Source organism: Strix uralensis, chromosome 3, assembly GCF_047716275.1.
Source record: "Strix uralensis isolate ZFMK-TIS-50842 chromosome 3, bStrUra1, whole genome shotgun sequence".
Taxonomy (NCBI): domain Eukaryota; kingdom Metazoa; phylum Chordata; class Aves; order Strigiformes; family Strigidae; genus Strix; species Strix uralensis.
Window position 1 is genome coordinate 6,744,009 of NC_133974.1, and position 16,340 is coordinate 6,760,348.

At 42.2% G+C, this 16,340-nt stretch overlaps 1 protein-coding gene across 5 annotated transcripts; it reads left to right on the forward strand.

The window, feature by feature from the left end:
* Nucleotides 1–5,626: 5,626 nt before the first annotated feature.
* On the forward strand, nucleotides 5,627–14,263 carry ENPP4 (ectonucleotide pyrophosphatase/phosphodiesterase 4). Of its 5 annotated transcripts, none has more exons than XM_074861406.1 (4): nucleotides 5,627–5,722; nucleotides 7,742–8,606; nucleotides 9,561–9,731; nucleotides 12,343–14,263. In XM_074861406.1, exons 2-4 carry the CDS (start codon nucleotides 7,784–7,786, stop codon nucleotides 12,705–12,707), a joined length of 1,359 nt encoding a protein of 452 aa, XP_074717507.1. In that variant the 5' UTR covers nucleotides 5,627–5,722; nucleotides 7,742–7,783; the 3' UTR covers nucleotides 12,708–14,263. The 5 variants fall into 5 exon arrangements, with proteins under 5 accessions (XP_074717507.1, XP_074717508.1, XP_074717506.1 ...); XM_074861407.1 differs by having other exon boundaries at nucleotides 5,675–5,941; XM_074861405.1 differs by lacking the exon at nucleotides 5,627–5,722 and adding an exon at nucleotides 5,994–6,447 and having other exon boundaries at nucleotides 12,346–14,263.
* Nucleotides 14,264–16,340: the final 2,077 nt, after the last annotated feature.

Genomic DNA, 16,340 nt, shown 5'->3' on the forward strand with positions numbered 1-16,340 from the left:
GCATTTAAGAGCACTCAATGCAAAAATCAGGAATGTTTCTGGCCATTCAGGATGCTAGTTTTCCAAAAATAACTTGTTTTCCCTGTAGAGCTCAAACATTTCCAAAACTTCGCAACATGAAGTTCAAGTACATTATCAAAACTACACTGTGGGCTCTGGGAGAAAGACTGTTTATGGTTTACAGACATATTACAAGGGAGTTGCAATAAAATCGTACCACTTTGTTTTTACTCCTGACTGCCCTAAATACTCACGTGAAATCGACTGAAAACAAACTTCCCCACAGTTTCCAGCCTCAGCTTTTACTTATATGGTTAGCAGCGCCTCCTCTCTTCACAGTTCATGAACAGCAGTGCTTTATTCACCACCCATCTTACACTAAACAACATGAGGGAAAGACCTTTATCCCGCGTTCAGATCTTTCAGGAAGTCTCCACGTCGGGTACTTTCTGTTTTGGCTCTGTGCTCGCTACGGTGAGAGACTCAAGTTCCTCTACCCAGTTATTCCTACAGCCACTAACACTCACAGACCTGCATAAAGAAACAGACTGTGAAAAACGGCGCTCTTCGGAGATCTGAGCATCTGCAGCTCCCCACAAGGTTTCAAAATGGGAATAATTTGATATGAAGGAGGAACAAGACTGCTCAGTATGGTCCAGCGTTTGGATGGTCACCTTTGGACACCCAGGAAGGTCACTGGAACCACACTGCTATGAGGTGCTGCCTTTTGAAGGACAGGAAGTTGCGTAGGTATGCTGAGAATTTTGTCTGTATTGTCTGTGTGCATATGGAGTTAGTTCATCTTCTGAAACACAGGCTTCAGCTCAGCTTCATACTAACTGCTGACATGCGCAGCTACAACAGCTTCTGTATTCATTTAAGATGGAGTAAGGGAAACAAAGCACACAGAAAAACCATTTCAGAAGACAGTGGTTTGGCAGAAGACTTTGATCATCACACCATCTCACACAAGAGTCAGCGCATCCTTGGAGCAGGCCTCCAGAAATCCATTTGTTGCTCAGCTAACACTGACCTGGGTTCTGCAGTCTTGATGCTCATGGCTCATGGATTCAGGACCCCACTTTGATGATGGTGGTTCAACTTCACCCAGATTTTGCTTTGCTACTGACTGCATAAAAGGTATATTTAAAGCCAACACATTAGTAAATTTGACTCTGCATAAGACAGACACTTCTCCACTGGAAACTAGACAAACAATAGAAAACTATTTTGCACAGGACACTCAACTCTCATGTTATCAACAGCTTTTAGTCGTTAAAAATACCAGGAGTAGTCATTGTCAACAGACACTTGAAAACTTGCTTTGCCTGCTGCAGGGCCTAAACAAGTATTCCTGATTTGGATGTTTCAAAGCCCTTTATTTGTGTTCTTCCAGTTCCTTTTGTAAAACACTTAAACAGGTTTGCTCTCCAACTCCATGATTGGAAACTCCATTAGAATACCTGAGAGCCTAAGAAATACTGACTTTTTATTCGTGCAACTGCTCCAAGGAAAACATTTTTGTTTGCCTTTAAAATCCGGCACCATTTCAGCATATTTGTTTACCTCTGAAACTAAGCACCCTTAAAAAGCCCAGCAACTCGGCTTCACACTTGTTTCCAGTGGAGGGTCTAGTAACCAAAATAGAGAAGGCAGAGACACCACACTACTCTGTATCACCCTGACAGGCAGCCTTAAGGATATTGTTCTGCAGACAGTTTGAGAAACAACATGGTTAAGAGCCTCTTCTTGTTTGTAGTCTCTTATACAACCTATTCCTCAGATTAAATGGGCACTAAAAGCTTAAGGTCTAATACAGTTTAACAGCTGTTAGTCACCTAGCCCTTTTATGGTTTTAGGAAACTTCTTCCTATTTTCCTTCATCTCAACTATATAAAAATGAATCAAAAGACAGTAAATGACAGATTAAAAACCTACTCAGCAAAAATGATCACAGAGATCTCTGTCACATGGATAAAACTGAGAAAAAAAAATGGAAAAATACAGAAAGATATTTCTCTTTTAATATTCAGTTATTTTAACTCTAAGTAATGAAAATGCCCTGATTTTTCTTAAGTACTTCAGTATTTGAACTATTCATATGAGTTTCATGTGAATAAATAAGGAGCTGCTTCCCCTCTACAACACTGCCAACAGGAGGGTATAGTTTCCCATCTAGAAATTAAGTGTTTTACTAAACCTAGCGAAACACAGAGTATTTTGAGGTTGCCTACCCTTTACTTCCTCTCATTCACTGAATTCCACTGACACGAACAAATGTGTGCAATGGTTTGAGCTGCGAATGCTCAATCCTACTTCAGCAGTAGATCTGTACAGCTTCTAGCAAGATTTAGTACTGTTTAGTGCTTAGAACTGCAGTCTGTACAGACAAATGTGGGGTGAAATACAATATGGAGAGAGATTAAGGTGAGAAAAGGCAAACATCTTGGTAGCTCCCAGTTTTACTTCTCTTAATGTAAGTATACACATAACTCACCCATTTCTTGTAGGCATACACTGTGAATGGACCCAGGAGCATGCTGGCTAGCCGGGTTCAAAGTCCAGAGTAGGTATGGTATGCTGCCTTTATGATGTGTCAAACTGGACACATTGTATTAGGCTGGGCTCATGAATAGGTGAATACTGCAAATAGGTTTCAAAGCACAGGGGTAAGGGTAAACAAGAGCTTACTCATACCTTTTAGGACTGAACAGCTGAGTAAGTATGTTGCCAAACTAGGTTAGCAAAACAGCCATGATACTTAAAATTTTTCTGTATCTCTGCATAAAGTTTGTAACAAGAATTCAGTTGTAATTTGATGAAATTGGCTAGAAGATTGCACCTGTTACATATGACCTTGACCTCTAATTCAGTCTGCGTAGTAAATATTTTGAAGGAAATACAATAAAGTTATTCATAAAGGACACTTCCCTCCTCCACATCAACTGTTGTGCATATTTACAAAGCTGAATTAGCGTAACCAAAAAAAAGACAGTAGGACCTTGACTTGGACTTGACATATAACATGTGAATAGCTGCTGGAAGTCTTCTCTAGCTCACCTGTGTCACAGACGAAAGTATTAACACAGTAATGATTTAACAGGAATTTTAGATTTATTAATAAATAACAGCAATTGATCATTTACAAAATAATTCAGAAAATGTTATAAAAAAGCAACTTATTTACAGATTCTAAAATGACAAGATTCACACTAACTTACTTTATAGTATCTTAATTTATACATATGTACATGCACATATACAAACACAAAACGTACAGACATACACACAGAAGTATTTGGATCCAGTAGAATGAACACGAAACGTGCAAACACAGAGACAAAAGCATTTGGATCCAGTAGAATGAAGTATGTACCCACACACCAGTAAGCAGAGACAGAGCAGGTAAAGGAGAAGCTAGCTCAAAATAAAATTTCCCTCCTCTTGAGTTTAGAGTAAATACTCCCAATGCCTTGGCATTCCTCAATGGGCAATAATTGAGACTTGAGCGGGTTGACTTCGCCCTGGCCTTCCGTCAGCTCTGGCAGCAGTCAACACCTTAAGGGTTTTGATACCTGAGAGGCATCCCAGCTCAGGGGAGGTGCTGGTCACAGGCCCGCTATGATCCAGGAGAGCTCAAAGGGTCTTCCTGGTGGTCGCAATTTATAGGGTCCAAGATAATTGACTTTTGTCAGATACCTTTTACTCACTCCCAGCTCGAAGTATTCTGGTGCCTTTCAGCAGTTGCACAAAAACTTAATGAATGTGCAACTCTGTTATTGTTCCCATTTGACTGCATCCCAGGCACAGGTGTGCCAGGCCATTAGGAGATGATGGATGGGTTGTTATAACCATTTCCGAGAAATCAGGAGGGGCAGGAGCCAGGCTTGTTAAGGGGGTACCTTAATGTTATCAGTCCTTATCTCCACAGATTGGTGTATAGCTCGGGGGAGGTGGGTGGAATCACACCTAGTACCAAGTAGCCCAACAAGGAGGGGCGGGGAGGGGTAAGAATTGCACCACCACAACTTGAAATTAATTTTTTTCCTCTTTTAAAATCCTGTGCTTTGCCATACCTGCTACATTCCATAAATCAAGGTGAATCAGATGTGTGTCACTTTATTCAGCCTATCATACAACATCTTTAGAGCCACTCCACAGCTGGCATGCACAGGTAGCACAACCTGACAAACTCATACATATGTAAAAGCCATTAGAAAGAAACAAGCTCAAATCTACGTGGTGTTCCGAATAAACATGCTAGCAGGATACACAATGAAATTCAGATCCTCTGCGGACGTCAGTCATGAAGCTATAGACATGTCTTTTTTCTCAGTTTTTCTGATGAAATTTAAAATGGAGTGACAATTTCTGCTCTGTGTTATTAAAGGACACTTATTTATTTACACAGAGCTGATTTCATTCTTATTCAGCACCAGTAACTTAACAGGTTTTGCAGAATTACTAATGCCTTCTCATAATAAAAAGGAAAACCAAGGGAATGTAAACTATTTGCCTTAGTTTATGAAGCAAACCTACACCAGGACCCAAAACAGACTTCAGCCCATCCTACCACACACTGCCTTCCTAAAAGCAGCACTGGCATTCAGAGTACTTATATTCAACACCAGCCACAACTTCCTGCACGTCTTCTAAGTTTCAGGGTAAACCAGTGTTGTCACAAGAGAGCACAAATGTCACACAGAGGAAAGAATACGAACAATCAACTTTCAGAGCTGTGTGGCCAAAAGGGAGCAGGAGTCACGAGTCACGGAGGAGATTTATAGCCACGCTGACAACCACCATTGCCTTGCAAAGGGCACAGCCTGGGGCTGCCGTGACACCTGCAAAGGCGGCAGGTTACAGGCATCCTGGGGAAAGACAGGACAACTCCCAGTAACACACCCCGTCACAGCCTCGCCTCACCCTGCGGCCTCCATCTGCAGCTGCAGGGTGCCCCAGCAAACACCCTGTACCCCAGGTGAGCTCTGACCCCTTACCAGCAGGCCTCACCATCCGGCCTTGGGGGCCAGCTCACCCACATCCCAGGCCGGGGGGGCTAACATGCCTCTCATAAAAACTCATTCTCCCCTGCAACTTGCCACATCTCCCTGCTTGTGACAGTCACCTCCCACAGCTTCCCACAGCCCCCCATGTTCCCTACAGCTCTCCTCAATTCACCTCCCCTCAGCTCCACAGGGCTCCCTACAGCTCCCCTCACCTCAGTTCACCTCTCCTCAGCCCCACTCCCCTCAGCGCTCCATGGCTCCCTACAGCTACCTCTCACCTCAGCTCCCTACAGGCCTCCCTCACCTCACCTCACCTCCCCTCAGCCCTGCTCCTCTCAGCCCACCATGGCTCTCTACAGCTCCCCTCAACTCAGCTCCCCTCAGCCCCCCATGGCTCCCTACGGCTCCCCTCAGCCCCTCTCAGCCCGCTCCCGCTCTGCTCAGCTCCCCCACCCCGCCTCACAGCGCCACGCCCACTCCGCCGAAACCAATCGGCGCTGCCGCCAGCGGGCCCGCAGCCAATCGCACCCGGCGGAGGCGGGTCCCGCGGCCGAGCCCCCCCGCACGGGCCGTGCGCTCTCCGCCGCCGCTAGTGGCAGTTGGGGCCGCGCGCGGCGGGTGCGCAGGCGCCGTGCTCCTCCCCCCCCCCCCCCCGCCCCCGGTCACCTCCGCGCCTTCCCCGGCGGCGCTGCCAGCAGGAGCGGGCCCTCACGGTGGGGTCGGGGCGGAACCGCGGCGGGCAGCGGGGAAGGGGGCGGCGGTGGCGGCGGGCGGGTTGGTCGGTCTCCCGCGTGGGGAGGCTGTGGTGACCGGCGCTGCCCCTGCGCAGCCCGGAGCAGGGCCGTGGGACCCCTCTGCCCCCCTTCCCGCCCTGCGCTTCGTACCGCCGGGTGGCTGCGCCTCACACACACCCCCCCCTCCCCGGTTTTTCGGTAAGGGGAAGAAAGTGCTGGTGGGCTGTGGGGGTGCTGGGGCCGTCTGCCGCCGCACCCCCCGGGCGAGGCCGGTCCGTTTGCTGAGCAGCCGGCCCGGGACCCGCGGCGGTGCCTCGGCCCGGGGCCCGCGCGGCAGGTGCTCGGCCCCGGGTGCGGGGTGACGGCGCTGGGTGCCCTCAGGCGCGGCGGGAGCCGGTCCGGTACGCCGGAGAAGTTTGTAATGACAAGGCGGCATCTTGCTGGAAGCGTTCAAGACCAGGGTAGCTCATTTCTTACCGAACTGAGCAACTGCTGACTTGGACATCTGGTGAGAAGGTGGAGAGGTTCAGGAGCAGATCGTTGGAGTGCTGATGGCATTTCATAGTTGGCAGTGATACAGTGTGTAAAAACACACATGCTTAGCATCTTTGGAGTATTTCAAAGCTCATATTGTGGTCTTAAGTCTTACCGTGCTATGAAAAACTCTGGTTCTGCTTTTTAAAGCACCTGACAACATGAAACAGGTGATCCTCTGCTCCATTGCTTATCTCATTTCTTCTTTTTTTTTTTTTCCCTCTTTAAAGGGGCTGTGTATTACAAGTCTGTATTAGGAGAGACCTTAATGCTGTTTTTGACGATCCTTTCTTCTAACATTTGTGTCTTCTAAAGAAATTTTATCTATTGGTTGTGGTGGGGATGATTTCCCGAGCTTTGAATTCCTCTCACTGCTAAAGCTTTAGCTAATATTAAAGCTACTTACACTTTTTAAAGGAGTTGGGAGAAAAGCGTTGAGATCAGCCAGAAGATATTACTGCAGTTAGGAAGATACCTGCTGTTCCTCCTAGAATCACCCTAGTTTGTGCAAGTGAGATAAAGGAGAAATTTGCTGGAGTGGGGCTTTTCTTGAGAAGTAAATATGCTGTCTAACAATATTGCAGAAGCTTTTGTGAAACCTGGAGCTTCACTTCCTCTTTCTTAAAGGCTTATAGAATAATTCTGGACCTTCCTGAACAAAGTGCTTTTGTCATACATAATAAGCTTAGGGGGGAAAAGAAAAGCTTAGAAGTCATACCTTGCATTCATAATAGTCATAGTGTATTCCTTGGTGAGAAATACTTGCCTCATAGCTAAGGTTACTAATTATTTTTTAAATTTTTTTAGAGTGAGAAATATGATATGTAAAGAACACATTTAAATACTGTTACAGTAGATGTACAACAGCTTAGAAGGAAAACAGAAGTAGAAGTTACTCCTGGCAGTTTCATCTACAGAGTAAGCAATGAATAAATAGGAATGTGGAAAGCTCAGAAGTCTTCCAGCAGCTTGAGAGGGTGGAAGCTGTAGAAAAGGAAAGGTAGGCTGAAAAAGAACGACTAATTACAATAGAAGACAAACTTCTGGTCAGAACAGCGATATGTAAGCAGGATTTAGATCTGCACAGGACTCTTAAATGTGGAGCTGGAATTGTTCAGGTGCCTGTGCTTGAACACGAGGCAGAATACTGATTGTCTTGGAATGTAGAATTGTAATAAGACACAAAACGGTGGAGTAATTGCTTAAAAGACAGAAAACAATTCTTCCTTTCATTTAGTCTGGAATGAAAAAAATCTCATTGCTCTGAAATGTATGAAAAGCTATGACAATATATGAGAAACTTCTGAAGTCAGTAGGGAAATACACTGTTGACCTCAGTGGTTGTTTATACCGGTTATTTTCCAGTTAAAGTCTATAAGGAAGATGTACATAATGCATAGCTAGTTAAACTGGTTCCAGCACAATTATTTTGTCTTACATGCCTTATCTTTTTAAATTTTTCAGGTGCATCTGATTACCTGCTGGAAATACTTTGAAGTATCAACAATGAAATCAATGTTAACATTACTTTTTTCTGGAATAGTTGCCTGTTGTGCTCACTCTGCTGGTGATTCGGTATCCAGGTTACTCCTCGTGTCCTTTGATGGCTTCAGGGCTGATTACTTGGAAACCTACACACTTCCTCATCTTCAGGAGTTCATCGCTGATGGTGTGCTCGTAAAACAAGTTACAAATGCTTTTATCACCAAGACTTTCCCAAACCATTATACCATAGTGACAGGTTTATATGAAGAAAGCCATGGCATCGTGGCTAACGACATGTACGATGCAGATGCCAAGAAAAAGTTTTCACAGTTCAATGATTCAGATCCCTTCTGGTGGAATGAGGCAGTTCCAATTTGGGTAACAAATCAACAACAGGGAAATGGAGCAAGCGCTGCTGCAATGTGGCCTGGTACTGATGTAAAAATTAATGACACAACCCCTCAATTCTTTATGAAGTATAACTTTTCAGTAACGTTTGAGGAGAGAGTGGAGAAGATTGTTGCGTGGCTGAACAGCTCGAATCCATTAGTCAATTTTGCTACATTATACTGGGAAGAACCAGATGCAAGTGGGCACAAGTATGGACCAGATGACACTGAGAACATGCGCAAAGTATTAGAAGAAGTGGATAATCATATTGGTTTCCTTACTAATAAATTGAAGGCATTAGGTTTGTGGGACACTATTAATATCATAATCACAAGTGACCATGGAATGGCCTCCTGTTCTGCAACGAAGCTGATTGTCCTGGATAGCTGCATTGGTCGTAATAACTATACTCTGATAGACAAGAGTCCAGTTGCTGCAGTGCTGCCAAGGCAGAGTAAGTTTTGGGGTTTTTTTAAGTCATACACTGAGAATTAAATCTTGTTTATCTTACTACTAAAAAGTACACACTATGGTAGATTATTCACATCTTTTGCAAAACCACTGTAGCAGAACTTTGACATAACTTATGAATCTTTGTTTATTTAGAAATTACTTTTAATCTTTGATTATTTAGAAATTACTTTTTGGTAACCAATGAGCCAAGGAGAGTTTCTTGTCAAATTGCTATGGGTGGTAAAGATGGTCCTGGTACAGCTTGTTGAAGAAGTAGGTAGGCACTTAGTATGCCTACTCTCTTCTTGCTCACTTAGTCTATATGGTTGTAATTCACAGTGAGCATGAAATAAACTCCCATGTTTATTCAGAATAAAAAAATGTCATTGTCTAAACTTCCAAGTAAAAATCTAAACCCAACTTTGATCGCTTTACCACTTTTGTTTTTGTGAATGAAACCAGTTTTCATTCTGTGAGTTCAATTTTTGTATCTTGGACTAGTTACTAACAAACAGTCATGTCTTAAATCATGGCACTGCTGGTCTCAGTTTCCACAGCTGTGGCCAGACTGAAGCAATTCTAATGCACAAAAGTGATTTATACAGTAAGAAAATCTAATACTGCTTTGGATAAAATACTGACTGCTTTGGTGTGTGATTGCTTTCTCTTGATTTCTCTGCTTGAATTTTGCCCTCCTCCCCTGCAAGCCCAGAGGGTAAGTTGAATTGTAGGTCCAAAACCACAGCCATGAGGTGTCTGATTTAAAATGAGAGCAATTTGTGAAATCCACCTCGATACACGTAGCATTTCATTAGGGACATGAAAAAATCCTTTTCCATGTGCCTTTAAAAAAACAATTGTTTTGAAAAAAATGGATCTTAGGTTTAATGACAGATAATTGCAGTAAACAGGCCATAATTTCCAGCTGTTTCACATGCATTTTTTTTCTTGGCAGACAAGAGAGATGTGTATAATTTACTGAAAAGATGCCACGATCACATGAAAGTCTATCTCAAAGAAGAAATTCCAGACAGATTTCATTATCGTCATAATAAGAGAATTCAACCCATAATTCTGGTTGCAGACGAAGGCTGGACAATTGTACAAAATGAGTCACTTTCAAAATGTAAGTGTGTTTTCCTCATTTCTGCTCTTGGTGGCTTATGTTGGTAAACTCTTGTTTTTATTCCAGCCATCTGTAGCATGGTCCTAGTTTAGCAAGTGTAGTCCTGGCACATCTTAGCGTTTTCTAGAACATTCTCAGCCTGAGCCTGAGCCTGGAGTGTTTTAACAGATGAAGAAGAGACGGGGGATATTCCGCTAGCTAAAACATCTTGTCATGTTCAACTCAGTAGCCTGAGGTACACTTTTAAGAGTTATCTTAGGCAAGTTAGCAGTCTGTCTCAAGCTTCCACTACAGTGTGGTTTAACTATTTTTTGTATCTAAATTAGGTATATAGGGGAGCATAAATTGAAGAATACAAGACACAACATTTAATGTTATAGTACATATTCTAGGGAACAAAAATAAATGGGAGGAAATACTAAAAATAATAGGAACACAACAATAATGGTCAAAGAAGCCAGAGTCCTTCCTGTTAGGGGCATCAAATAGCATGTTTTAAAGATAAAAACCAAAACAGATGTTACTTCACACAGTGCATTGCTAAGCTATGCACTTTATTCCTGCTAGATGCTATGAATGTCAAATTATGTACATACATATATGTATATGTATGTATCTATATTTCCGGGTGTTTCACATGCAGGGTTATTTTTGGCAGACGAGAGGTGTGTTTAACTACTGAAGAAATGTAACAGTCACATGAAAGTATAACTCAAAGAAGAAATTCCAGACAGATTTCATTATCGTCATAGCAAGAGAATTCAACCCATAATTCTGGTTGCAGATGAAGGCTGCATGTGTGTGTGTATATATATATATATAAACACGTACATGTGTGTGTTCAGAAAGTGATTGGACAAATTCTTGGAAGAAAGATCCATTAATAGAAATTAAATACAAAGTACCAACTTCCGGGAAGTTTCTGAGCAGCCAACAGCTCGAGGCTGGCTGGTATGTCAGGGCTAATGCTGTTGGATACGTCCCAGAATCCCTGTTATGACTGTTTCAGAGACAGGATGCTGGGTGGTGTAAACTCCTTGTTTCACCCAGTTTGGCTGTTCTTCCTGTCTGTCCTTTGCATATTTAAGTTCAAATTTTCTCATTATTTGTACAAAAGTCCTGCTTTTAATGTAAGATATATTTTTATTTATATTTTAGTTTCCCCACAGATTTGCTACAGTCATCTTCCAACTGACAACACTTAGCACAGGTGTTCTCTAACAGAGGTCTCTTTCTTATTTATGGTTAGATCCAATTTCAAGTACCTAAACACAGTAATAAGTCTATATTTAGAAGTAACAGCATTTGTATCAGTTGAAGTGAATCACTTCTCAAAACAATTTTGCCAGCCAAGGATTCCCAGGAGCAGGCAGGGGAGGTTTTAGCTTAAAAGGCTATTTTGGTGTTTATTGTACCTGTCTTCATGGGCAAAGTGGCAGCATAATGACTGGCAAGTGTCCCAATAGCTACGCTATTCCTAGCAATGTCAGCACACACCAGCCCTCCTACTTCAGAGGTGAAAGACAGGAAACTTCATTGGAGAGGGGACTTGGAACAGCTCTGTGCAAAACAAGCAAGTAGTAGAAGGGGAAAAAATGTAACCAAGCACATAGGACTGCATTAAAACGAACAAGCAAGATGCGGTGCAGTAGTATCTTTGTGGTAACAAACATAATGGTGGAAAACATTAAAAAGGAATATTGGGAGTATACTGAAGTGGTGAGTGTGACCTAATCAACAGGAATCTTGACATTTCACATCAGAAACTTCAGTGAAGCAGCCAAGGAGACAGTTCTTGGGGAGACTTGTTAAACTGTTACTAAGAAATTAACTCAAAACTTCAATGCAGTCACTCAAATACTGTGCTGGGTGGGCTACGAGAAATTGCTGACATCTTGGACAGACTTTTCAGGCATCTTATTAGGAAATTTGACTGTCAGCTTTTTAGCTGTTTATATTCCACCCAAAATTGGAGTATTTCTTAAAAACCTACCAAATGTCCACATACTGGTGACCTTGTAGCCCCAAACATTTTGTGGTTTGCCTCTCACAGGCATCCTGATCCTTTGACTGTTTTTTGGTTTTGACTATTTGAGTATCCCTTCTCCTGAAGTACCTAATCTGATAACCATGATCTGAGGGCACTTCGTATGCTTGAACCAAACAGTATCAAGGGAAAAAGTATTTGGCTTTTAAGAAGTAATTTAAGTGTCTGCTTTGCAAGGCGTAGATGTCTTTCCAAATCCTGAGAAGTATGAATTTGCATTCCGGCTACTGACTTGTGGAGTGGCAACGTCCTTTTCAGCTTTGGCATGAGGAGTGGGAAGGGTAAAACTGCAAATGTTGATGACTGAGAGGGAAAGAGATAATGGGGGGGGTGAGGGGACATGACACACACCGTGGCTGAAGACCAGTATGGGAAAAGACTTCTGGGGATTGGGAAGAGGGAAGGAACTCTGGGTTCCTTCAGTGTTTGATCCAACAGCTGCTTTTATGCTCTGCATTAGCCTTCGGTTAAAATGTATGTCTTTTGGGGGTGGGGGAGAGAGAGGGAGGGGAATACTCGATGTGCAAACAGAAACTGTGATGTTAACTCTTTGCTGTTCTCCAGTAGGTGACCATGGCTATGACAACGCTCTCCCAAGCATGCATCCATTCCTGGCTGCTCACGGGCCTGCTTTTCATCGGGGTTACAAGCAGAGCACGATGAACAACGTTGATATTTACCCCATGATGTGCCACATCCTGGGACTGACCCCACAGCCCCACAACGGCACTTTCAGTAACACCAAGTGCTTGCTCTCCGACCAGTGGTGCATAAATCTAGCAGAAGCTATTGGGATAGTTATTGGGGCTTTTATGATTCTGACTACTTTCACCTGCATAATAATAATCTCAAAGAATAGAGTAGCTCCCCCACGGCCATTTTCCCGACTTCAGTTACGATACGATGATGACGACCCTTTAATCGGATAGCATGTAGGGAGCCTCGCTTGCTAAATTGTGATTTCAGGAAGAGTTTGAACTTGCACTGGATGGCATTCTTTGATGCACTTTAACGGCATCCGTATAAAATACTGTACAGCCAGATCTTGCTAACTTGTTTGTGTGTGCTACGTGACTAGCAGTCCTGTAAAAATCTTTTTAGAACAAACTGGTGAACAGGTGGCTTTCTGCTGGAGAAGATGCTTAACAAAATAAGGATGCTTAGTTTTTCATTCAAGCCTGTGAACACTTTCAAAATGAAATTCCAGAGTATGAACTAGCCAGGATAGACTAAGTGAATTTTAACATTTCTAAATGATAATTGTTTTTTTGTATTAAATTAAAATTAATGTTGCCTTCTTTTAGTGTTCTTGTACCTGTACTGGAAAGAAGATTGTTTTTTATGAGAGTTAGAAGTTAGTTCTGTTTGGACCGTATATTCTGATTTGTTCTTAAATTTGGGGATAGAGGGTGTAGAGAAAATCCAATACTTCTGTTTCCATCCTAAGCCAGCAGTATGACAAGAAACTGGTGAGAAGGAAAACCAGAGTCAGTAAGGAAAGAATTGGTGCATATCACTTCAATTTTGAGCAATAAAGTATGCGGTTTAGCAGTTACAACACTGGGCAGATGGCTCTGACATTTCTAGATGTGTGTCTGTGGATGAGTTCCACAGTTTTTACACTCAGAACTGGGATGGTACTACTTGCTTATCTCGAGGATGTCAATTTAATCTGCAAATCCTTGGATTACCCAGTTTTGTAGGCTGTAGTAGTAAAACTATTGCTTCTAAACTCTGACAGTTTTTCAGGTGTAAACTCTGCTTGAAGGTGTTTTTGTAATAGAGGTGGTTCTACCCTGTGTACCAGCTGATAATTATCTCTTGAAGGCTGCCCTGTGCTAAAAAGTAACAACTGCATGTCTGACATGCAATCAACAAGCAAGGATTCTAAACTCTTATTTTAAACCTTGGAAATTTAAAAGGAAAAACATTAATGTCTTTGTTAAGATTTGGTATCTGTAGTGGCTAAGTTGTATAGATGTGACGTTCTGGTGAAAACCAGTGCTAATGATTCTCTTCATTGAAACTCTTCATTCCTCATTTAACGGTCAAGTCTAGTAACTTGCCATAAAAAATTTGATTTAGAAAGCCTTAGTAGTACCTTATCTTTTAGTGAGGAGAGTATGTGAGGCTAAATCAGTAATGCTAACCCAAAAAGAGAACAATGGTTACCAAGTCCTTTTCCTATGAGTTTGATGGTTTTAAGAAGTGGTAATTTGAAGTGAGAGCGCTGAGGTACGTGGTAGCATGCAACGTGGTTTCTTCTTCACAAGCTCAAATTCAATACAAATTGGTATTAGCCACAGGCTACCTTTTAGTGATGCAACTGGGAAGAAGTACAGACTTTGGAGGGAAGGGTTACTTTTGACTGCCCACTGAGAAAAACACATCTGAGTTTTAAAAATGTGTGGAAGTTTTACTAAACTGCATCTTCCTCCCTGAAGATTCTGTTGTACTGATTAAAAAAACACAATACAAAAACTAACGTGTTCTGCTGGTTTTTTGCCCTCTTCTTAAACTGCTATTTTCTACTTATTAATGCTTTACTTGGGATTAACCTGAAGTTGAAAGAGGCTCAGAGCCCTTGAAAAATCCATACACAGTTACTGACAGTGTACTGGATTTCAGACTGTTGAGATAATAGAGCAGTAACTGGACTGAACACAGGAGTCACTTTCTCATCCTGCTGGAAGATCTTAATTAATTAATTACATACAATAAGAGGTCAAGTTAATGGGTAACTATGAAGTTGTAGGGTAGAACCCAGGCTTAGAGATGTTGTAAAAGGGAGGATGTTTAAATTCCTACATTTAGAGGTATTGGGTTCTTGTAATTTTGCTAATGAAGGCTGCCATCCTCAGAGGTGCTTTGCATCCTCTACATATGGAAAGGCTTGATTCCCCTGAGTTATCTTTACCTTTCTGGCAGATTTGGTAAGACCAAACTGTACTGTCCTCTGCCTCTGAGGGTCTTTTCCTAGATGCTAGAACTTTCTTTCTTCCCTTTCGCCTCCTTCTACCAAATAGTTGTCATACTGCATGTGACTGATGTGCTTGCAGTTCCTCTGTGCATCACCATTGTAGGCCAGGTGTCAAGGTTACCATCAAGATTTTAATTACCAGGAATGTAAATGTTGACTGAAGTGCAATGGCAGCACTCTAACCTGAAATGTGAATGTTGTTACAGATGGAGAAATCAAGGTCTAAAAGCATTTCTCCTTCTAGCTCTGGTGTGAATTGCTACAGGCAGCTGAGCTCCGACAAAACCAGAGTGGTAGTATCTAGCAGAAATCCCTCTTACCCTCTACCCCCTTTAGCTTTGAGACTGAACAGTGCTATTGTGGGAAGGGTTTAAAGAAAAAGTTTAAGTATTAATCAAGAAATAGGATAAACTATATTCCAGTTGCATTGCCAATTATTTTCAATTCCGAAGATACAGTATGGTCTATAAAAATGCTGAGTATTTTTCCTGGCAGGGAGGGTTTCAAAGTAGCTCTTGTACATCCAGGATTTCAAAAGAATATAGAAAAACACCTCTTTCTCCTTGGAGACAAAGTTGATAGATTTAAAGATGATTATTTTTAAGTGTTAGTGCCTTAAGCATGATGAAATATTTCTACTACCAAATTACAATTTGAACTATTGCTTGTGAAAGTCAGCAGCTGATTTCCTTTTGAAGAGCCAATTCAAAACAAGAACGGGAGAAGCTGTGGCTTCCCCCTTTCTCAAAGCTGTGATAAAGGAGACATCCTGCAACAGTTTTGTGGCAACATTTAATGACTTGCTAAATTTGCACAACTCTGCCCATACAGGACATATTAATGTAGGGGAAGTTCTTAACACTTAAACTAGCATTGAAATTTAGAAGGGAATAGGGGAAGTTTGTAACACCAGTTCGCAGCAGTAAAGACTGATGTTTCATTGTGCTGACAGCCTCCATAAAGGAACTCTCAATGCTGGGTAGAGAAGCTTTAAAACATCCTCCCCTCTGGGTTTATATGCTTTTTGTCCATTAGCACCAAGGAAACAGTTCCAGAATTGAGCTGATTTCAACTATAGGTCCAAAACACTTGTTTCGGGAAAGTTTAACTTGCTATAAATTAAAAAGAATGTACTGCCTATGAAAATAAACCAACAACATCATGTATCTCCCATGATCAGACCACAGGGACAGATGTTTGCTTTAATATGCACGGTACCACCTTTTATCGCAAAAACACCGTAATAGAGAGTTGTTAATTTGAAATGATTCAGATCAGGATTTGATTATGGAAAGGCCGTCCATTGGCAATGCTGCAGATACCACTACTGAACTCGTCCTGTTCATTGCTTGCAACAACTCTAATAAATGCTTACGTTACCTGTACTGTAGTACGAACGTGCCATTTGGTGAAAGGTGTGTACAGCAGCATAGGTATGTATGGTCCAGACAGCATCCATGGCCGTTATTTAAGCAGGGAAGAAAATTTGGAAGTAAGCCTGTCATATTTGCATTTTTCAAAACAGCAGGGCTCAACAACGGCACGTTTGTTGTTCTTCCCACACACAGCTCAAGATTGTGTT